The following is a 24,256-nucleotide window of genomic DNA, read 5'->3' on the forward strand; positions in this document are numbered from 1 at the left end:
GCAGTTAATTTGATAATATTATTAAACATGACTATTTTTAACCCACAGGGAGACATACAAAATGTGCAATGCTAGAGTTCTCCAGGACCAGGACTGAGATCCGCTGGACTACAGAGATGGATAATTTAAATTTTTTTTAAGTAAGTACACTTGCTAAATGGAGCCAGAATGTGTATGATGTTACAAACAAAACCTTGACTAAAGCATTTACAAACAAAATGGAATACAAACTGTCAATATGTCTTGAAAGGGATAGTTCACTCAAAAATGAAAATTACCCCATGATTTACTAACCCTCAAGCTATCCTAAGTTTTATAACTGCCATTATAAAGCTTGGAAGAGCCAGGACATTTTGTAATGTAACTCTGAGTATATTCATCATGAAAGTCATGTACACCTAGGATAGTAATACCAGTCTTTTTTGACTATGTGGTGATTTTTATTTTTGGTTCCCATGAGGAAAACAGCTTATGAATGATACAAATTGTTCATAAGGTTTTCTGTGAAGGGTAGGTTTAGCAGTAGGGGATAGAAGATACAGTTTGTACTGTATAAAACCCATTACGTCTATGGAGAGTCTTTATAAAACATGAAAAACCAGTGTGAGTGTGTGTGCGTGAAGAACACACTCACCCAGAGCAGGTTCAGCACAGTCCTTATACTGTTCAGGAGTGCAGTACGGAGAATCACCTAGAAATGAGAGAAAAACAAAGCAACAGAAAAAAAATGTAAGTGCCAAAGAAAAGTTCTTCTTTATTCAGCCTTCTTAAATTAATAATGAAACACAGAAAACGTGTTCTGAGTAGGAGAAAAACAGACCCAAACTTCACCTAGCCAAACTCAGCAGCATGACAAGAAATAAACAACCGGGAGTGCGTGTGTTTGTGTGTGTGCGTATGAAAGAAAGTTTTGTGCACGTCTGCACTTGCTCTTGGCCAGAGTGTTTCAGACATATCCTGAATGTACATCACAGGGCATTCACAATCAGTTAATGAATCTATAATTACAGTATTAGAGCAGGGTGACTGTGTGAATGAGGGGCTAATCATCTGTGAGATAATTGTCCTGTCTTGAGCGCCATTGAAGAAGCAAAAGGTTGGAACCTATGGGTTAGAATTAATAGGGACCTTTATGAAAAAAAAAAAGTAGTGGTTTTATCAGATAGGTGAAAATGGAGACCATACAGTGTCATTAAAAGAGACCAGTTGAAAATGAAAACGACTTCAGCACTAACTTTAAAGATCAGCTATTATGGGAGAGCATAAATTGGCATTAAGAATGAGACATAAAGGGCACTTAGTCACAATGGAAAGTTCATGAAATCATATTATGAAATCATGGAAATATATTGCGTCTTTAAAAAGACCATTTAGTAACAGTTAAAGATGACTATTTATCAATGGGCCAAAATGACTCTTTTATCAGTGAAATGAAATTAGAATGGGATATTTCCGAAGACCATTTTGCAAAGAGCTCTTCCACACTTTTCAAATTATACAATATGTCAAGTTCGGTCATGGTTCATGCTTACAAGGCCTTGCTGTCAGTTTGTGGGCTTGTTCCCAAGCACCTTTGGCCCACAGAAAAACTGAGTTCATTTCTATATTCTGACCTCTTCTAAACAAGTTCAGTCAGGTTTTGCTCAGCTGCCAAATGCAAACAACAAATGCCACAAGGCATCAAGTTATCGCTAAGCACAACCTCATGCTGACTTGCTTTCCGCCAGAATATGAAATGTGACCTCATTGAATGACTGCTCATCAAGAATTAAAGACCTTAGATGGGTTTACACGGAGAAGATGGGAACATTGGTCCCTGCTGGTTTCGTGTTAGACAGTACAAACTCTATTTGTCATAACTATTCAGTCACAGATTATTAGTGACGTCTTCATTATATCTGTCATCTGAATACATAAATAAGGGGTTGGAAATCTTCTGTTCTGATTTGCATGCAAATTACTTATTTGCACATCATAAAAGCCGTCATTCATTTCTAGTATGTATAGGATATATGCAAACAGTTACTGCTTCAAACGCTATATTCACTACTACTTTGTGTATTTCTATATACAGTGCCTAGCGAAATTATTCATACCCCTTCATTTTTTCACATTTTTTTATGTTGCTGCCTTATGTTAAACTACTTTAAATTACTTTTTTTCCCACATCAATCTACACTCCCTAGTTCATAATGGCAAAGCAAAAAAACTGGTTTTTAACATTTGTGCAAATTTATAAAAAAAAAAAAAAAAAAAAAAAAAAACTGAAAAGATCCCGTTGCATAAGTATTCATACCCTTTTCTGGGACACCCGAAATTTAGCTTGGGAGCATTCATATTGCTTCTAGATGTTACTACACTTCGAGTGGAGTTAAACTGTGGCAAATTGATTTGAATGAGTATGATTTAGAAAGGCACACACCTCTCAGAAAAGGTCTAACAGCTGAAAATGCATATCAGAGCAAAAACCAAGTCCGGAGGTCAAGATAACTGCCTGTAGAGCTCAGTGACAGACTTGCATTAAGGCAATGATCTAGGGAAGAGTTCAGAAAAAAATCTGCTGCATTGAAGGTTCACAGAAGCATTATCCATAATGGAAGATGATTGGAACAACTAGGACTCTAGAAAAATGTCTGCCCGCCCCCATCCAAGCTAACAGAGCTTGAGAGCTGAAAAGGTGAGGCAAAGAATGGCAGATAATTGCCAAATGCAGATGTGCAAAGCTTGTCACATCATACCCAAAAAGACTTGAGGCTGTAAAGGTGCTTCAACGATGTACTGAGTTAAGGGTATGAATACTTATGCAATGTACTTATTTCAGTGTTTTATTTTTAATAAATTTGTAAAATTTGCAAATCTGCTTTTTGCTTTGTCATTATTATGGTGTATGGAGTGTAAATTGATGTGGGGAAAAAATATTTAAAGCAGTTTAACATAATGCTGCAACAAAACAAAATGTGACAAAAATGAAGAGGTATGAATACTTTTGCAAGGCACTGTAGTAGAATAATCTCACTGCTCTTTAATGTCCTAAAAGTTTCAAGCACTGCTAGGTTGGGACGTACCAGGCATGTAGACCATCCTGCAGTTGCAGTTCTCTACGATGTAGCGTGTCTCACACTCGATACGGCAGGCAGACACGCTGTACACCTGAAAGAGGCCTGAATCCAGGGCTCTGGACACGCACTCGCCCCATGGAGGAGGAAGGTATGTCAGCTGAAAGAGAAGAACAGATTAAAATGCATTAAACAGATTGATTAGCATTTGTAAGACATATTTTGTACAAACAAGGTTATTTTGGGGGAGACACAAAAAGCACTGTGCTTTTGACAACACCAGTGGTCAATGCAAATCTCTTTTATTTGATCTCAATAACCACCAATTAGTTTCATACTCTGACAGAATGCCCACAGAGCATTCAAAGTCCATTTCCTAACCCTCTAATGTCATATTGGACAAAAAAAAAAAAAAAGGAGATAATAGTACTGGGAGATAATAGTACTGGGCTGACACAATGAGTGCTTTTGAGCCAGAACTAATTTGTTATTAGATACTATTGTTTTGAATTAATTGGATTGGCATTCGAGTTTTTTGTTTGAGTGAATAAACTAGATATTCACAAACATAACGGTATTTTTCAGTTATGCCTCTTTTGACCTTTTCTGCGTTCACGGAAATTGCTACATAATTAATTTTCATGTATTCGCTCTATTATTGCTGTATATCTCAACACTGCAAACAAAAACAAAATAAATTGTCAAGTCAAAGTTTATCTAAACAGCAACAACAAAAGTTGAAAAACAAGATTAAAAAGAAAAAAAAAAGAAATAGTAACACTTGACAATAAAGTTAACATTAGTCCACTATGGCCTGGTTTCATAGACAGAGCTTAGACTAAGCCAGGATTAGGCCATAGTTCAATTAGAACATTTAAGTAATTTTTATAACTGTGCCTTAGAAAAAATACATTATGGTGTCTTGAGACAAAACAAAGGCACTGATAATTTGCAGTGGAAGTCTTTTTTCAGTTTAAACAACTTAGACTTACATTTTAGCCTGAGACTAGGCTTAAGCCCTGTCTGTGAAACGTTAAATGTGAAATGTTAGTTTTTAGTTGTTAGTAATTGTGATGTTAGTTAATGTATTAACTAGTGGTGGGCCGTTATCGGCGTTAACGTGCTGCGTTAACGTGAGACTCATATCGCGCGATAAAAAAAATATCGCCGTTAATCTATTCTCAAAGTTGGGTTGGGAGCTGGGTCTAAACTATGCAAGCTATGATGACTTTCACTTTGATATTTTAGCGCGGATGACGTATATCTAGTTGAATTGCAACGTAGGGGGCGAGAACGAGTCTTCAACTTCTGTTAAATTACCACATCAAATGAGACGCGCAGACATGGATGCAGTTATGAAGCCGCTTCAGGGCAGGTGCGTGCGTTGCTAGACCCTTTTTACTGGGGCACGTGCCCCAGTGAAAATCTGCTGTGCCCCAGTAAAATCTCAAGTTTGAGTTATAATTTACTTTGATAATCCCGAAATAAAGACATTATACTATATGCAACAACTGAATTGACGCTTCTAAAAGCAACGCAGTTTATTGGAAGATGCACGCAGATAGGCTATCCATACCCGCGCGCCTGTATATTTTACTGGAACGCGCACGTCGTACAGCCTTTTGCGCAGAAGTACTTGGTTACACAAGTTTGTATAGGTAATTGTGTTTTAAATGCAATTGTCAAGCAGTTTGTAATGCATTTTGGAAACAGGAGATGAGCGCCTGGTCTAATGCGCCACCTGGCTTGAGAAACCACTTCTCAAAGACTTACTTTTAGTCATTATTTGGGTAGCAGACATATTCTGAATGCTTTCAGAAGAATTCAAATTAGCCATTTTAATCTAGATTAATCTAGATTAATTTCAAGATTTAATCTAGATTAAAAAAATTAATCTATGCCCACCACTAGTATTAACTAATGTTAGCGAATGGGACCTTACTGTACCAAAAAAATAATTTCCATTAAAACTATTTAAAAGGAACCTCAGGTCTGGCTTAATGTAACGTAAATGATTTGTCTTACTGAAATATTTAAGTTAAGTCAAGTCAAGTCAGTGGAATGAAATGTCGTGTCTCGCAGGACCATGGTGCTACATAAATAAACAAATATAACATACAACACTAGACGTAAGAGCAATTGTTTAGACCTATACATAGCTAACTTAGTGAAGTGGTAATCTAACTATAAATATACTATAAATAGTTGACTATACAAATAACCTGAGACAGACTATACTTTACATAATACTATACAATATTGTGCAAGATATTGTGCAAAAGAGGTACAAGGTGTTTTTCTTGTTTTCTTTGTAACATGGAGTGTTTCTACAGGTGGTTTGTCCAGCCCACTGACCTGTGTATAGCACATTTAGAATTTCAGAGTGTTTTTTTATTTTTTTTATTTTGGAAACATGGAGTGTTTGTAAGAAAGTGTCTGGTGCATGTAGAGGGGAAAGAGTGTGTTTTCTACAGGTGGTTTGTTCAGCCCACTCAACTGTGTGTAGCACACTCAGAACTGCACTAATGTTTTTGAGGATTTTCAACAGTTTTCATGTGGCAGTGTTTAAGTAGGAAAGGTTGTAGATGAAGGTTCAGAGGGGGGTGATGTGGTTGGATTTGAGGGCCCTCACAGCCTGGGGGAAAAAGCTGTTGATCAGCCTTCAGAGTGGGCTATTTATTTAGTAGAAAAGAAAAGTAAAAAAGATGAAAGATTTACGTTATTAAAAAAAATAAAAAAAATCCACATTGTTTTATACATATTTAAGACTTTGGGGGCACTATTATTTAGATTACGTAAAATGGTTGCACTTTGTGATCTATTGGCGCTACCTCTTGCTACTTTTACCGCAACACAAGTTAGAAAATAAAATACTGATACGTTGATAACAGCTACTGAAAGAGATTACAGGTGGTGATGGATATAAGCATAGGCTTAAACAAATTGCTGTACCATACTTTTTTCTCCCACAAGAAGTCTAAACTGCCACAGATATCGAGTGAAATCCGTGCTGAGAAACTCCTTCAATGTCTGCGGCATCATGACAAGCGTCTGCATGTTTACGTCCTGCCAGGATGGCATAGCATTTCTTGTCTCTGCCGTTTGTAAAGTCTTTCAGTAGCTGTGGTCATAGTATGAATATTTTATTTTCCAAGATGTGTATTCTGAGTTGTGTTGAGGGCCATTCCACCGAATGAGTGCCATTTCTGTCCCCAGGATATTATAGGTACAATCATGCACACAAATTAACTATAAAATACATTTTATTATTAAGCAAAGTGTCCTGCACATTAATCTAACTGCAAACTTAAAATATATAATTTTAAAAAATCATGAAAAAATACCTAAAACTCTGAAATTATAGCATTTGTACACACCAGTGTCTAACACTACATTTTAACATGAAATATAATGCTAAAAATCCTTCAGAAATCATTTTTATTTTGCATTTTTGTGGACCTCCATATCCCATCTTTGCTTTAAATATATTTATTTCAAAATAAATCTATAATATTTCAGATAAAATACGCATTTTAGTTGTGTCCCCAGGTTTTCACAAAAAAACAAAAACAAAAAAAAACTGAAGTCTTATTTCCTTTCTGTTTTTTTTTTTTGATGATATTGTAACGGTGACTGGGAGCATCATTATAAATATACTGTCCTGTTATCTAAATTATTTCTTAGATGTTACTTGTTTATTTTAAAAATACAAATCTTTGGTATTCTCATAATATTAGCATGTATTTAATGTGGCTATATTATATATATTCACCAATTTTATCCTAAAATCTCAGTCCTGTTACGTTTAGTCATGTTACTCATATATCCTATACTTATATATAGTAACTGAGTAAAAGTAACAGGAGTGAGTAGTGTCATCTGATTTATTAATGTAAATATTAGGCTACATCCATATTAATCTGATTAATCTTAATTTGAACATGCATCTAGATTGGCCTTTTATCCACACTGAAACAATGTTTTTGCCCAGAGAAAACCTATGGTTGTTGCTACATTGTAGTTTCATATAACATTCCTGCAAGTATGACAGAAAAAGTACTTGAAATTTCTGTCCTGTGGCAATTATGTATTAAACTCATATATGGAATCCTTACCTCATAACTCATTCTCTATCCCTAAACATAACCCTAACAAAAACCTCTGCAGACCACTAGATTTAAACAGAAACACGATTTGGCCTTTTTTTTTTTTTAGCAGTGAGGTCAGCTCACTAGTCAATGTTCAACACTCTTTACTATATCAGAGCGAGCATTAACACATCACATGTGTAATCAAACCTATATACTAATATAATAAATACTCATTCCTGATACCCAATTTCATTGCTGTAAGTTTGGTCCATCATTTATCCCATTGTTTAATAAATTGCATCATAGAAAATTAATAAGCTTGAGGTTTGAGTTTGCCTTTAAAATGAAAAAAAAAAAAAAATGGGTTTGTGTACTTTAGAAAAATACACATTGTGTAGATAAATAGACATTTTTTATTATAAAAATAATATTATTTGACCATGAAACCAACAATGTCTTTAAAATAAACACCTGCCTGAAGGGAAAATTAAGGAATTTGTTGACATATTTTTAAACATGCTTTTTAAAAGACAGAGTTTTGGTAACAGGACTGAGAAAAATGCATCCATCTACCATTGTAAAATTTAAAGATTTAAAAAATTAAATATAGTTACCTGAGATGGATCTTTTTTTGGAAAGAGTTTTGGAAGTAAATGGCACCCATTCTATGGAATAAGTCTTGAGGTAAACATAGCAACAGGTAGTGACAGTAGCCTCATAGTCCAAAATATGTACAAAAGGATTTGGATTTTTGAAATAATGTAAATCTTTCATGTGTTTTCTACTACATATTTCAGTAAGAGACATCATTTATGTTATAATAAGCCATACATGTCTTAATACCCAGGGTTCCCTTTAGGTTACAGAGCTAAAAAAAAAAAAAATATATATATATATATATATATATATATATATAGGGAAAATTCAAAAAAGTAATTTGTGGTCTGTTGCTTTTTATCTGACATCAGATAGATCACGCAGTCACTTCCTGTCTAAGTAGGAGGTTCTAAGCAAGACTAACCCCCTGTTATTGGACATGTTTGCCTGCTGAATAAATGAATAATAAATCTTCTATCCTCTGGATATTTCTACAGTGGCATCTGTAACCAAAATTGGTGCAAAGCTTAATCCATGCATGTTGGAATAAAGTCCAAAACCACTGTTATATCAGCCAGGAAAACATTACACCACATTAAAATCATTGGGGAAAAAAGTAAATTAGTCGCAATTTGGCACACAAAGCGCACCTTTTGTTCTGTGCAAGAGTGATAAACAATTGCATGATTTATCATAAAACAAAAATTAAAAGGTGCTTTATAGACGTCTTTGTCTAAGGACTTTACATAGACGCACCAAGTGTATTTTGTCAGATGCATCAACAGGCATCCTGCTGGCATGTATCCATTGGCTGGAAGGATTGTTTGCTGTGTTACAAACAACTTCTAGCACGATCGCACTCCACAATCCTCCATGAGCAAACACCCTGAACTGGTTCTCGTATCAGTGAACCTGGCAGCAGATGGATGGGGAAGGCGGCAGGGAGGGAAGGGCGTGAATGTCAAGGGAGAGAGAAATATGGAGCAGGATTAAGGATTTAAGAGGGAATGACAAAAGAGATCGCAAACAACAAGAGGAAGAGACATGGCACAGGAAATGGCAGGTGGAGAGGAGGAGGAGTCCATCTGCCCCAAAACAATAGGTTGCCCACATCCACACTTCTCCGAGCATACATTACCCACGCTTCCATGCGGGTCAGCTTCATTTAGTCTCGACGGGAGACATCACGGGTAATGCGGTTTTAAGACTGAGAGAGCCAAATGTGAATAATGAGCTGACTTGGAGGGGATCAGAAGGGACATAATCTCTTTCCAACTGCGTCTGGAAACCACTGAGCATCAGGCACAGATTGAGGAACCGATTTCATGCGGCTGCTGATGGGGAAAAAAGATATCTGACAGGCAAATGAAATTTGTCAGTGGAGATAAAATCAAAGCTATTTTGGCATGGGAAGACTTTAAAAGGCCTGTCGTCTTACCTCTGCACTGGGAATCAAAAATGAACCCAGCATCCAGATCTGACGCTGGGTATCAGAGGGGAAATGCTGACAAAAGCCTGCCGCAACAAACAGTGTCTTTAAAACAAACTCAATGACAGGTTTCTTTAGTAAACAGCCTTATAATAACTTCATTTGCATTTCTCTAGTGTTCCTTCAGAGGTACTGCAGCCTCTCTTTGAACTATATAAAAAACAAGCTTAATTAAGTATTTCTCAAAGTGTGTGAAATCACACTTTGTGTGTTACTAGTAGCTGATTGCATCAGTAATTCCAACATCAAAGGATAATTGCATAAATAGAAATATAATAAAATAAAATAAAACACATATATACTTCGTATACTAGAAGAAAGAGTTATTAAAAGGTTTTAAGGATTGCCACTAAGGAAAAGCCCTCAAACCTTATTGTAGCAAATGAGAGGAAAAAATACACATACTTTAGAAGTCAAAATATCATTAGTAAGTCCAAATGAACACTGTTTTTCAGTGCCTCGCTCAATTTAAAGACGCTTTGTCAAAAATACACGCCAAGCCTCTCCATTCTGATTACAATTCTGTTATATGAATATAACTAATAGCATTACTTTTTAATGAATTAATTTTATTGAATTTTTTTTTCAATTACCACACTAACTATTATATGCTAAATTGATAGCTCTAATTATTACACATCAGTTTTTACAATCAGTGCTTACTATTAACATTACAAATGAGGGCAAGGTTGTATGAGCTATAATTTTTAATTCAATCAGTCGATTGAGTTGTAGAAAATGCTGATGTTCCATTTGCATTAATTATTCATTAATGATTAAGACAGTGTGAGTGTAAATCAGGGTTCTGCCCTTCATACTGACCTTCCCTTCCAGCGTCACCGTGTGCGTGTGTGTGTATGCGCGCACAGCTTATAACTAACTCTGAGGGCAGATACTTTACGCACCACCTTCTGTCACTACACAGCTCTAATGAACACGCAAGCTTACTGATGCCAGTGTGTCCCAAAAATATTTCTGAAAAAACAAACAAACAAAAAACACTTGTACTTCTGTTCAAAAGTTTGGGTCAAGATAAAAAAACAAAAAAAACAAAAAAAAAAAACAATCAAAAGTGAAAGTAAACGATTTTACGTTGCCACTAAAAAAATTTATTAGATCTATTATTTAAAAATAAAATGTATTATTTAAATTATCTATTCTTAAAAGAATCCTGAAAAAGTAAGTCCCCACATTCAGTATTGATTATATGAGATGTTTCTTGAGCAGCAAATTACCAAGTTAGAATGATTTCTGAAGGATCATGTGGCACTGAACACTGGAGTAAAAATTTTAATAATATTTCACAATGTTACTGTTTTTACTGTTTTTTGTTTGTTTTATTGGATCAAATAATTGCAACCTTGGTGATCATAACTTTAACATATACAGTCAAGCCCGAAATTATTCATACTCCTAGCAAATTCTGACTTAAAGTTACTTTTAATCAACCAGCAAGGTTTTTTTTTTTTTTTTTTTTTTTTTATTAGAAATGACACAGACGTTTCCCAGAAGATAATAAGACGATGTACAAGAGGCATCGTTGTGAAAAAAAAATATTACTTATCTTTAATTTACATTTGAACAAAAAGTCCAAAATTATTCATACCCTTCTCCATAATCAAAAGAAAAGCCTTTATTGGCTATTACAGCAATCAAACGCTTCCTATAATTGCTTTTTGCATGTCTCCACTGGTATTTTTGCCCATTCATCTTTAGCGATGAGCTCCAACTCTTTCAGGTTGGAGGGTCTCCTTGCCATCACCCTGATCTTTAGCTCCCTCCACAGATTCTCAATTGGATTTAAGTCAGGACTCTGACTGGGTCACTGCAAAACGTTAATGTTTTTTTCTGCTAACCATTTCTTCACCACTTTTGCTGTGTGTTTTGGGTTGTTGTCGTGCTGAAATGTCCTCTGGTGCCCAAGGCCAAGTTTCTCTGCAGACTGCCTGATGTTGTTGTTGAAAAATTTGATGTATTGCACCTTTTCATGGTGCAGTTTACTGTGATTAGGTTCCCTGGTCCACCGGCTGAAAAACACCCCTAAAACATTAGATTCCCATCACCATGTTTGACAGTGGGGATGGTGTTCTTAGGGTTGAAGGCTTCTCTTTTTTTTTTTTTCGCCGAATGAAGGCTACATCATTGTGGCCAAACAATTCAATTTTTGTTTCATCTGACCATAAAACAGAAGACCAGAAGTCTTCTTCTTTGTCCAGATGAGCATTTGCAAAGGCCAAGCGGGCTTTTGTGTGCCTTGGAGAAGTGGTGTCCTCCTTGGTCTGCGTCCGTGGAACCCAGTGGTGTGCAGTGTCCGTTGGACTGTCTGCCTTGAGATGTTGCCACCAGCAGAGCCCAGATTCATCAGGATGGCCTTGGTGGTGATCCTTGGATTCTTGTTTACCTCTCTCACTATCCTCCTGGCCAGCACAGGTTTCACTTTTGGTTTCCGACCACGTCCTCTGAGATTTTTCACAGTGCGGAACGTCTTGTATTTTTTAATAATACTTTGCACTGTAGCCACTGGAACTTCAAAATATTTAGATATGGTCTTATAGAGTTATAGGTTATAGGTTATTATAGGTTATAGGTTATTATGATCTTATAGGTTATTATGATCTTATTTCCTCAGTGAGCTCCTTTGTCTTAGCCATGACTGTCCACAAACCAACAGCAGAGAGCTTCTGTTTTTCACAGGTTGAGTTGATTAAAACAGCTGTTCCCAATGAATCAGGGTAATTAGGATGCTTTAGAAAAAGCTTGGACTATTTGGAATGGTACAGAACTTTGGATTTTATATATGTTAGAATGATTTCTGAAGGATCATGTGGCACTGAACACTGGAGTTAAATTCTAATAATATTTCACAATGTTACTGTTTTTACAGTTTTTTTTTTTTGATCAAATAATTGCAGCCTTGGTGAACATAACTTATTATAAGTCGTACTATTAAAAAAATAATATTAATAAAATAAAATATAGCTTCAAGCAGCAATTACCAGGGTTCAAGCGCTTTAAGGCATTTTAGCACATATGAAAAAAGACCTTTTTTAGCAAGCCTGTAACCAGCAAATCAAAGATTAAAAAAAAAAAAAAAAACATTTTTGGCAAATCCAGGTAATTTACTATATAAATGTTATGGTTTTTAATGTTTATAACTGTTATAGTGCCAGATGTGGTACGATCTTCTAAATACTTTGCATGATTGTTTAGAATCACTTGCATAGGTAAACAAAAACCTGAAACAACAAACACACACACACACACGCACACACACACACACACACACACACACACACACACACACACACACACACACACACACACACACACACACACACACACACACACACACACACACACACAATACATTAATACTTATACACATCCTATCAGAGCCACAAAGAACAGTAAAAATAACATCCAGTTAAAACACCATCATGTCAGTGTTTACAGAGTTGAGTTCATTTTAAAAAAGATTTCAGTTTTCAATATCAATAGATATGCACATCTTTACGTCTTCTGGTTCCAATGAATCATACCTTTCACAGAAAAAGATGATAATCCAAAGGCAAAGTGACGAAAAGGAACAACACAATCACTAATAGATGATGATCTAGTAGATCTTACAGAGTCTGCTGAGCGAAAATGCTCAAAATCACTTAGTATGGAAGGGGGCCAAACCATTAACAATTTTATACCATCCACAAATTTGATAAAAGTCTAATATGATCAAAAGAAGTTGTATTTCTCCAAAACCCTTCAGTGATGATATTGGATAGTCTTTTTATCTAGAATTATCAAAGTCTGATTATAAAGATATTTTAAAGGTTTAATAACAGTTTCTCCTGCTTGACCAAAGCATGTCAGACAAGAGATGAGAAAAGATTGTAGCATGCATAAACGTCTTAGCTACATCAGTGGGAAGGCATTGTCTAATTTGGCTGAAATTTATCAAGTTATATTTTATATTTCTTACCATTTTCTTTACATGTTTTTTTTTTAAACTAAGTTTTGGATCCAGTGTTAAACCAAGATAATTAAACTCAGTAACAATTTCTATCTTGTCACCACTTATCTGCAATTGGAAGAACAAACATTTGTGTTACCAGTGTCCAAGGTAAGACACGGTTGCTCTAACCACTGTGTAACCTTTCCATAGCAACATTTAGCTTTTCAGCTGCTAACTCTTTTGTTCTTGCATGTGTAAAAATAACAGTATCATCAGCATACATTTGCACTTGTATGCCTTCGCACTGCTGTGGGAGATCATTAATATACAGGCTAAATAATAAAGGGCCTAATATTGATCCTTGGGGTACACCCATTGTACAGGTTAAGGTATTAGAATGAACCCCTTTAATTGTTACACATTGCTGTCTATTTGATAAACATGAGGGAATTCATGCTAAAGCCCCAAATGAAAATTGGAACTTAGATAATTTAGAAAGAAAAACATTGTGATTAACCGTGTTGAAGGCTTTACGTAAATCTACAAGTATAGCACAATATATAAAAGTATAGCACCAACTGTTCCACCTTTAACAAGCCTACCCTTATTTGCTCTGTTAAATGTAAAATAGCTGTTTCAGTAGAATGATTTACTCTAAAAGCAAATTGCATAGACTGTAAACCAACCTTAGCTGTATTAAGATAAGATGTCAGTTGATTAAGATGTCAGTTGATTAAGATGTCAGACTACTGACAGTATGCTGATAGGTCTATAGTTGCTAACCTCAAAGTGATCAAAAGTGAGTATCTTTATGAGTTTTAAGAAAATTGGTGTCAAATTGATGAACATCCCTATATTTAGTATTTCTTAGTGAACTGATAACTTTGTTAACCTACGTTTCATTAGTCATGGCTAGGTTAAAACCTTGGCCATCAATGTCAGACAGCAGAATATTTCTTTCCCTTTTTGCAAATTTATCCCTCAGTTCATTAACAGAGTTAATAAAAAAAATACTGAAAGTAGTAGCTACAGAATAATCGTCAAGAATGAAATTTCCTTGAACTCTGATCTTAACATCTCCTGGAGAATTTGTCTCCTTCTGTTTTTTTTTCCAAATCAATTAGCTATTTCCTTTTGCCTTGTTCAATTGGTGAAGATAATAACTTGATTTAGCTACTCTCAGCTCTCGAATCACTTTATTCTGCAGTCCTTTATAACAAAGCCTGACAGTATCTCTTCTTGATTTAATAGCCATCTTTAATGCAGAGTCCCTGTTCTTCATCAGCTTCCATAAGTTTTCATTAAACCAATGTTTATTTTTATGCTTGAATTTTTTCTGAACTTTTATAGTGAATTTGTCCCTTACATAATTAATCCTATTGATGAGTGTATTACAACCATACTCTACAGCTTTAGAAGATAATATACTGTATCATCTCACTTTAAATGAGCTATTTCCTCATTGAACTCTACTAGCTGTCCTTTAGGTTATAGCATCCCAAAGGGTAAATTTCACAATTATTTTGATAATTATTGACCTAGAGAGTCCAGAGAATTGTACTGCTGTGTTTTTTTCCCAGATTGAGTGAAAAACCTAGGACTAGTTTGCAAATGTAGTTTACATCTCAATCATTTAAGAAAATATTTGATTGACAGCAGTGGTTCTAGGGGAGTTCTATCATATGACATGAATATCGCATGTATGTGTGGGAAACAGTGCAATGTATAATCGTTTATGCCCTTAAAACAATGTGAAATCATTGTCCAGAGGCTGTTTTGTTTAAAATTTCTCACATACCTTTGGGGCCGTGAGTCAAACAGGCCCACTGAGTTTTGTTCTAATCGGCCTCCGTAACCCTGTCTAATAGGCCATGTTTTTTTGAGATACGCAAATGTCCATATTAGACACTTGCGGCACGTTGGACCACAACCGCGGACAGCGATGTTGATAGGACAAATGGTTGCGCAGTTATAGCCATTTTTTAAGTATTTTATGTGGCCATGCTCCACGATTTTTCCCTGTGATCTCAGATTAAGCTCTTACATAATTGTTCTGAGTTTGGCGAAGATATCGCATTCCATTCAGGAGTTATAGGCATTTTACTAAAAGTGATGCCACACCTTTCAAATGCTTTGGTGTCCCTTTGCGATGGTGAGTCGAAAGTTAAACTTTTTTTGATAATTATTGATATTCACTCTCCAGAGAATCTTCTGGCACCGGTTTGGTTCAGATTGAGCAAAAAACCTATGACTACTAGGTTTTTCAAAAAATCCCAAAATTCGAAAAGTCTTACGATCAAATCTGAAGCATGCCTTTTGTCTGGTGTGAGCCAAGGATTCCAGCGACATAAGACACTTGAGCCTGCTATTTATGATTTAGGAGTTATAAGTGATTTTCTACTTTTGATCGCTGTAGCGCCCTCGTCAGGCCAATTGGGGCGAGCCTTGGTCACGTTGTCAGCGATGTGAGTACTACTATTCCTCCAAGTTTCAAGCCTCTACGACTTACAGTTTGGTCTGAACGATTCATTTTATATGGAGATTGCTGATCCCTGACTATTCAAACAGTCACAATAGAGTTTCAGTGCTACGCGCTTGAACCCCTAAAAATAAAGTAAAAAAAAAAAAAAAAACACAAAAGGTTGTTGATTTTGTGAAGATAACATGAATATGAAGAATGGTAGTGCAGTTAAATACTACACAAGCCATTTCACGTCTACGACAATACAAATATTTTTGATTAAATGATAACTACAAACCATTTCTGGTTTATACTAGATTCACCATGTGTCAACAGCCTAAACTGATAAAACCTGAAACTTTATCATAGTGATTAAGAGGCCATGATATTGGCAAAAGTTATATGTACTGTAATTGAATGCCGGGAATGGCAGTTTGTTTCTTCAAACTAGTTTGAGGACCTAATTTAGCGTATTTACTGGCAGAGTGTTGGGAGGGTTCCTCTGCCAGAGGGATCACTAGAGACGTTCGCGAATAGAGGAAGGAGGCATGAGATAGACAGGAGGGAGTGGAAAATATGTCCTGCTGCTGGATGTTTCGAGTTTTTTGCGGGTCCTATAAGCCTAGAGTAAAGTTAATTAACCACTGCTAAATTTACAGAGCTCCCAGCTGAGACGAAGCACAAGAGAGGAATGAAAAGGCATTTCTGAGAGGAAAATGTCATTCAGACTCAATCTGTGAACTTGAGACTCTTCAATCAAATGAAAAGCCATTGCAGCCCACCCCACTAGCTGCATTCATATTGCATGGCTTTAGAAATTGGCCACATTCACCTTGTTTGTTCTTTTTCCCCTTCTCTCTGGGTCTTTTGTAATGGGATTCTTGCAACACTGCGTCAGCGACTCATTACAGCCCCTGGGTAGGACATCAGGGTTAATGATAATTAGTTGGAGATACACCGTGGTCAGAGAATATCGAGAACCTTTTTCTCGAAAACTAAAGGAATGTTCTGTCCCTGTATTTATTTTGGTTTAAATATTAATTCCACAGCTATATTTGTTCTGTTAATGTAAATTCCCAAACTTAATGAAATGATTAGGTTAAGACCATAGACCCAAATGACTGTTCGGTAGGGTAACGAAGTGTATGAAATATAATGTTCAGACAAATAATAGTTGGATCTGAAGGATAATTTCATTTTATGGTCAATTTTTATGGCACATCTGAAGGGCGAAACAAAACGATAGACATATTTAGTAAGCACAAGCTGTGCTCTTAGTGCATCCTGGGAGTGATAGAGACAATTCCCAAAGCACCACTCAATCAAAGACTGTTATTATTACAAAATAAACAATATTCTTCCTGGATTCAATCAATGTTCAGCAATTCAAAAACTATGTTTTACTCTTAGTAAGAAGCTGAATGTGCAGGAAGAGATTTATAGCATCCTGCCATGTCCTGAGGGACAAGCAGGCCTGAGAAAAGAACAATAAATGAATGTGTTGTTGAAAATAGTCTCCCTGACACACATGGTGTACTGGCCATAAAGAGCACTGGGACTTTTCCCAGTAGGTCGGCCAAGCTGTCAAAACCAAGTTTGTAACAAATGGTTTCAGGGAAAAAGTTCTGATCTTGTCAGGCCGGCTCATTTGTTCAACGGGGAGGGTGGTTTAACATTTCAGCTGATCCTTCCAGCACAACCACACACTAACCACAGTACAGTCTTGTTACTACTACCACACATCTTGTGGTGTTCCTCAACAATACTTATACTATAAACGCAAGAAAGTGAAACTGGACAACAAGCAACTGAAGTTTTTTTAAATTTGTAGTTATTTAAAATAATACTGTATAATAAATAAGTATAAATATAGTATAACAGTTGAAGTCAAAAGTTTTCATACACCTTGCAGAATCTGCAAAATATTAATTATTTTACCAAAATAAGAGGGTTCATACAAAATGCATGGTATTTTTTAGTTAGTACTGACGCGATTAAGATATTTCACATAAAAGACATTTACATATAGTCCAAAAGGGAAAATATAGCTGAATTTATAGAAAATGACCCTGTTCAAAAGTTTACATACACTTGAGTCTTGTTACCTGAATGATCCACAGCTGTGTGTGTGTGTTTTTTTTTTTTTTTAAGTGATAGTTGTTTTATGAGTCCCTTGTTTGTCCTGAACAGTTAAAATGCCTGCTGTTCTTCAGAAAAAATCCTTCAGGTCCCACAAATTCTTTAATTTTTCAGCATTTTTGTGTATTTGAACCCTTTCCAACAATGACTGTATGATTTTGAGATCCATCTTTTCACACTGAGGACAACTGAGGGACTCATATGCAACTATTATGGAAGGTTCAAATGCTCACTGATGCTTCAGAAGAAAACATGATACATTAGGGGTGTAATTTCCAAGAACACAAAATAAGTCAAATTTACCATGATCTTAAAATTTATAAAGTTTTCACCTCCCAGCTCTTAATGCATCATGGTTCCTTCTGAATCATCAGTGAGCGTTTTGCAGATTCTGCAAGGTGTATTTAAACTGCAAAGGATTAAATAAAGAATTTTATTTATTTTACAGAATTCATTCACACATACTGTACATACATACCAAATTAATAATTTTTAAATTGAAATAATGTTTCACAATATTACTGTTTTACTGTATTTTTGATCAAATAAATGTAGCCTTGGTGAATATAAGAGACATCTTTCAAAAAATAAATCCTACCAATCCCAAACGTTTGAATAATAATGTATTCAACACCAATGAGGCAGCTGCAAGGACACTAAAAAGTGAGTCTACTCCATTAGCCGTACACTAGTGGCAATAAAGGCAACAAAGTTAAGAGAATTATGGTGGAATATTAATATCAATAGTGTCTAATGTTTATTGTACAGTAAAAACATGCTGGAAAAAATAGTATCGAAACCAAGCTGCAAACCAAGTTGTTCTGAACTGTGACTTAACACGGATGAATGCATCAACACAATAACGCCTCCACAGTAACGCGTCAATGCCTGCTTTCACATCATTGCCTCCTTTGCCTGCCCAGTACATTTTCCTAATGAAGTGCCTGATTTTGTCAGTTACAGGATTATATGTTTGGTTCAGCGCATGTCAACGTGAATTGGTTGTGAACCAGTAAATATAGATATGTTCTACATGAAATGGACACAAAAAAATTATTCGACTTCAAATTATTGTATCAAGTGAGAAGAAAGAGAGATTGTGGAGTGCACATGAGACATTAAGCTTGTAGTGTAGAAGATGTCTATGGACAACACTAAAAAAATCTACTTTAAACAATTCATGTTGATTAAAGAAGATTGCATCAGGTTTCTGATTCAAACACCATTGCATCATGTTAAACCAACTTGAAATAGTTACTCTTTGGCTCAACTCGATCTTGGAACAAGAATTCAAGTTGCTTTAATGAAAAAAAGGCAATTCTAATGGATGTGCTGGGAATGTAATCAGTACATCTAACATCATATGTCTAAAGAAAAGTTATAACTCTTTGGCCGAACTTGATTTAATCATGGGCAGTGGATCCACACAACGGAAACAAGTTATCTCTATCAATTATTCATTACCTGGATTTTTCAAAACTGTTCTACACATGGGCCAATGATACTCATCATATCCTAAGATGTCAACCAATTGTAATAGTGTGCAGACTACAGATTTGCTAACTGCAAAGAGTAGGATGCCTACACAATTTTAAGAAATTAAAAAAACAAACAAAAAAACAAACAAACAATAAAACGATTGTTTTCTGAATATTATATCTAAACATGCAAATGATGCATTGTCTAATTGCATACATTTCTATAAGATAAATCTGAACACTGCATAAAGCAGTTTCAAAGTTCTTCTTTCTTTTTTGTTGAGGGACTTTGGATAACTCTTTTCATCACTCCATAAATCCAAAAATACTGTCAACAGCCAGAAGAAAAATCACCATGTTTTTAAAAATAAAATGTCATATATATCAAGAGAATGATATATGAACAAACCGCTCAGAATAAAGATAGGAATAAAAATGTAAAGTCTAGTGTGTCTAAGTGCTACTACAGTGGAGATTTCTGTCTCAGTGCATGAGGAAAATGCCTTTTAAGATCTATTGTAACTGAAATCTACCGATGCAAATAGATAAAATGCAATAAATTAAACACTTAAATGTGTATAAATTCTTTTGCTGACTGACACTGAAATAATCAAACGCATGCTGCAGGATGATGAAAATAAGAACTGTCAAAAAATAAAGAAGAGAGATAGAGAGAAAGAGCACAGATAACACAAGGTAAGAGAGCAGGAGACCCTGACAGATAAAAACAGCCCAGGGAGAGATGTTGATACCCTCCCTAACCTGGACACTACAGCAGATAAATGAACAGCAGCCTTATACTCTCAGATAACAGCAGGGAGGGTGAAGGCTGCAGACACTCTGACAGAAACACTACAGCTGCATATGTATCGTCCACAACAGTTTAAAACACACATTATACAGGTTGTCATGACCAGACAGATGCATTTGACTCAAAAAAAAAAAAGGTTTATTATCATTATTAAAGCTGATTTGCGCCAGTGATTTTAGTATATTATTAGGCCGCTATGAATAGGAATAAAACGCTCACCGCTGAAGGCTTGCCAAACAGTCCTAATGTTCATAAACATAATTACACACCACAACTATAGAGGGCTGAGGTTACTAGCGCACTGTCATTAGCCTGTATTTCAGTTTAACAGCCACCTAAACATAACAATAAGCATAATCAAACAAAACCAGTAATCATCCGTGAGCGCAATTAACAACAAGGAAGCGGCATATAAACTTAGTCTATTACCTGTCTAAGAAAAAAGAAACAACTTGGGCATTATTACTTTTTGTCCTTGTCAGTATTTCTGTCTTCTGTCTTCAGACCTTTTCTGCTTCTTCAGCCTTACAAGTACTGATTAAATGTGTGTAGTTCATTGTGTATTTTTCGCTATTTGCTATTCGCTATTTTTGCTAACAGCCAGTGAGCATTAAGATCTATTATGCCCCTTTTTAGTGCCAGGTGTCCCCAGAATGTGTCTGTGACTTTTCAGCTTAAAATACACCACATCATTTATTATATTATTTTGAAAATGCCTGTTTTGAGTGAAAGCAGAAACATGCTGTTTACGTGCATGGCTCTTTAAATGCAAATGAGCTGCTGCTTCCCGCCCACTTTTCTAGATTAGGGCTCGTAACTCAGATACTCTGCTAAAAAATGTCTGTTTGGTTTTTATTATCATGTCTGTCACATTGAAATCATATGTTTTATACATATTATTTATTAACTTCTGCTATACGGTTTTCTGAGTGCACATATTCGAAGCACATGCACAGAAAGCAGCTGTTACACAGCAATGTGAGTATTAAACTTTCATGTTCTCTTTCATGTCTTATTGCGCTTAAACTATCAAATACACACAAGTTTATGTTAAAAACACACATGAGTTACAAAAACAGTCAGTTATGTCTGTGAAGGTAAACATCTGGGAAAGATATAGTATGTTTATATTAGATTTGTGTGGCAGAAGTGTAATATACAGTAAATAAATCAATAAATCCACTGCTCTCTTGTCTCCTCTGAGGCTGGGACTCTAAATAGTGTTATGTGCTCGTCTGAGCAGCCAACGACAAAACAGTTATTATGCTTTGCTCAAACTTTTGCAATTGCATTAGAACTGAATGAAAACAGAATGGCGGCACTGTGGGTGGAAATGTGCAAATTAGGGGCAGTAATATTATAATAAAACCCCATTTTTACGTTTTTTAACATGGTTGAAGAGATACTTGGTTGTCCTTTTTTTTACATTTTTTGGGTTGGTAGATGCACCAGGGACCCAATTATAGCACTTAATTGCGGAAAAGTCAACTTTTTATGACATGTCACCTTTAATGTTAAAACATTTCAACAAGGCAAAATAATGTATGTTGAGAGAGAAACCACACCATACGCAATTCAAGCAACTTTCATCCAAGATGTTCATGTCTTTCTTCAGTCGTTAAAAAATTATGTTTCTTGAGGAAAACATTTCAAGATTTATCTCCATATAGTGGACTTCTATGGTGCCCCAGAGTTTGAACTTCCAAAATGGAGTTTTAATGCAGCATCAAAGGGCTTTAAAACAATCCCAGAAGGGTCTTATCTAGCAAAACGATTGGTTATTTTCTAAAAAAAAAAAAGTGTTCAAATCATATACTTTTTAACCTCAAATGCTCGTCTTGTCTAGCTCTGCGATGTGCATGTGTACTCTGTGTACTCCGGTTCAATACAATTAGGGCAAGTCGAAAAACTCCCATCTCATTTTCTCCTCCAACTTTAAAATCATCCTACATCGCGTTTACAAAGTGAACGTGCAAAGAAGGTCAAATGTCCTTTACAAAAAAAAAAAAAAAAAAAGGTAAATCAGCGGTGTCAGAAGATTTTGAAGTTGAAGGAGATATTGACAAGATGAACATTTGAGGTTAATTTTTAATTTAATTTTTTTTTTTTTTTGAAAATAACCGATTTAGCTATATATAAGACCCTTCTTCATCAGCTGGGATTGTTTAGAGCCCTTTGAAGCTGCATTTAAGCTGCATTTTGGAAGTTCAAACTCGTGGGCACCATAGAAGTCCATTACATGGAGAACATTCCTGAAATGTTCTCCTCAAGAAACATAATTTCTTCATGACTGAAGAAAGAAAGACATGAACATCTTGGATGAAAAGGGGGTGAGTAAATTATTTGTAAACTTTTCCGAATTAGCACCAAACTAGTTAAACATGGAAATCACTCTTTTCTCACAAAAACACAATGCCAGGCTTGTTTTCTGTTTGCTGTAGTGAGAATCTGACTCACTGATTGCAAACAAATGGCAATTGGATTGCAAGCAAGGTCACGACTGGAGATATTAAAGCCTCACAGCATCAGGACAGCAAAGACAAAGAAAACAAAGTTGAGAGCAAAATACCAATAGGAAAACTAAAAATAAATAGAGTAGATATCATAGAGAGACATCAATATCTAAGTGAAAGGGCTTCAAAAAAATAATTGGTATGCTTAGACTCACCTGTCTCTCACACACACGTGGAAACACAAGCCAAGTGATTGTCTTTTAACACTGAACACCCTGAGGAGGTTGACGAAATATAAATGTTGCACATGAAACAGAATAGAAAAGTGGAGCAATGAGGAGTACGAACACAGGGGTATGAATTAAAAAGGCCCCATTTACTACCCTGGGTGATCTGGTTTTGGCAGGGTATTCGAGGGTTCCTTACTGGTGTGTGGGAACAGTCAGGATGCATTAGTATTTACATTACATTTCGGACTATCGATTGTGATTTGAGCTCTGCTTTTACTGAACTCTTGTGACAGGATCACCTTAGCATGCATGTTAATACTAAGTGTAAATAGGGCTTGAAAGACAAAACATTTAGGCTGAGGTCAAACAAGAGGTCAAAGCTCACTCACTCTTTGCTCCTGGGTAGCCACGAAGGTCTGAAAGCCTGGGGCGACTCCAAAGCCCAGCTCATGTACAAAGGGAGGCTCAGCCTGACTGTGGATCTGTACCCTCACTCCTGCCTCAAATGCGGTCTCTTCTAAAGCAGAGAAGGAGAGAGAGAGAAATAAAAAGATTAGTTTTGCTTCAACAGAGTACAATGGAGCAGTTAAGTAGAAGTAGCCTTGAATGAAGATATTTGCATCTTTAAGGCTTTAATTCTTGAAAAGAAAAAGGTCTAGACCACCTAAGCGGATTCTGCTGTTGACCAGCTGTATTTTATTTCCAACAGATTCACAACTTTGCTTTTGTCCTTGTCGTAATGCTGATGAACACAAAATAATTGAGTTACCAAGTTCAAGAACTTCAAGTACCTTTTATGCACTTTTTCCAAGAGTTTGAGAAATCAGACTCGAAATGAATGTAATGAAATGAAATGTAATACAGCATTATTGCACATCACTAAATTGCTCAATCATATTTAATTATTTTAACAATGTGACCAAAGATATTTATGTGTTTTCACTTAAAAGTCTGGGGTTTCTAAGATTTTTTAAAGTTTTTGAAAGAAGTCTCTTATGCCCACTTTTTTTTGATAAAAAAATACAGTAAAACCAGTAATATTGTGATATATTATTACAATTAAAAATAACAGTTTCAAATTTTAATATATATTAAAACGTGTTTTTTTTCCTGTGATGCAAAGTTGTATTTTCAGCAGTCATTACTCCAGTCTTCAGTGTCACATGATCCTTCAGAAATTATTCTAATATGCTGATTTGCTGCTCAATAAACATTTCTTATTATCAATGATGAAAACAGCCCAAGAAACATTTCTTATTATCATCAATGATGTTGTGCTTAACAGTTGTGCTGCTCAATATTTTTGTGGAAACCATGATACATTTGTTTCAGCTATCTCTATTTAATAGAAAGACCAACAGAACAGCATTTTTTGGAAATCTTTTGCAACATTATTATTGTTTCAACTTTTACTTTTGATTAATTTAATGTGTTCTTGCTGAATAAAAAGAATTAACTTCTTTCAAAAAAAAAAAAAAAAAAATCACACTGACCCCAAACTT

At 35.6% G+C, this 24,256-nt stretch overlaps 1 protein-coding gene across 2 annotated transcripts in view; it reads right to left on the minus strand.

The window, feature by feature from the left end:
- asic2 (acid-sensing (proton-gated) ion channel 2) overlaps positions 1–24,256 on the minus strand; it is a 505,439-nt gene that overhangs the window by 28,432 nt on the left and 452,751 nt on the right. For both annotated transcript variants that reach the window (XM_073839200.1, XM_073839193.1), the window contains 3 exons: positions 23,144–23,271; positions 3,066–3,216; positions 635–691 (listed from right to left, as the gene is read on the minus strand). In XM_073839200.1, coding sequence (XP_073695301.1) covers positions 635–691; positions 3,066–3,216; positions 23,144–23,271 — 336 coding nt within the window. The remainder of the gene's footprint in view (positions 1–634; positions 692–3,065; positions 3,217–23,143; positions 23,272–24,256) is intronic.

Source organism: Garra rufa, chromosome 1, assembly GCF_049309525.1.
Source record: "Garra rufa chromosome 1, GarRuf1.0, whole genome shotgun sequence".
In the NCBI taxonomy this organism is placed as follows: Eukaryota; Metazoa; Chordata; class Actinopteri; order Cypriniformes; family Cyprinidae; genus Garra; species Garra rufa.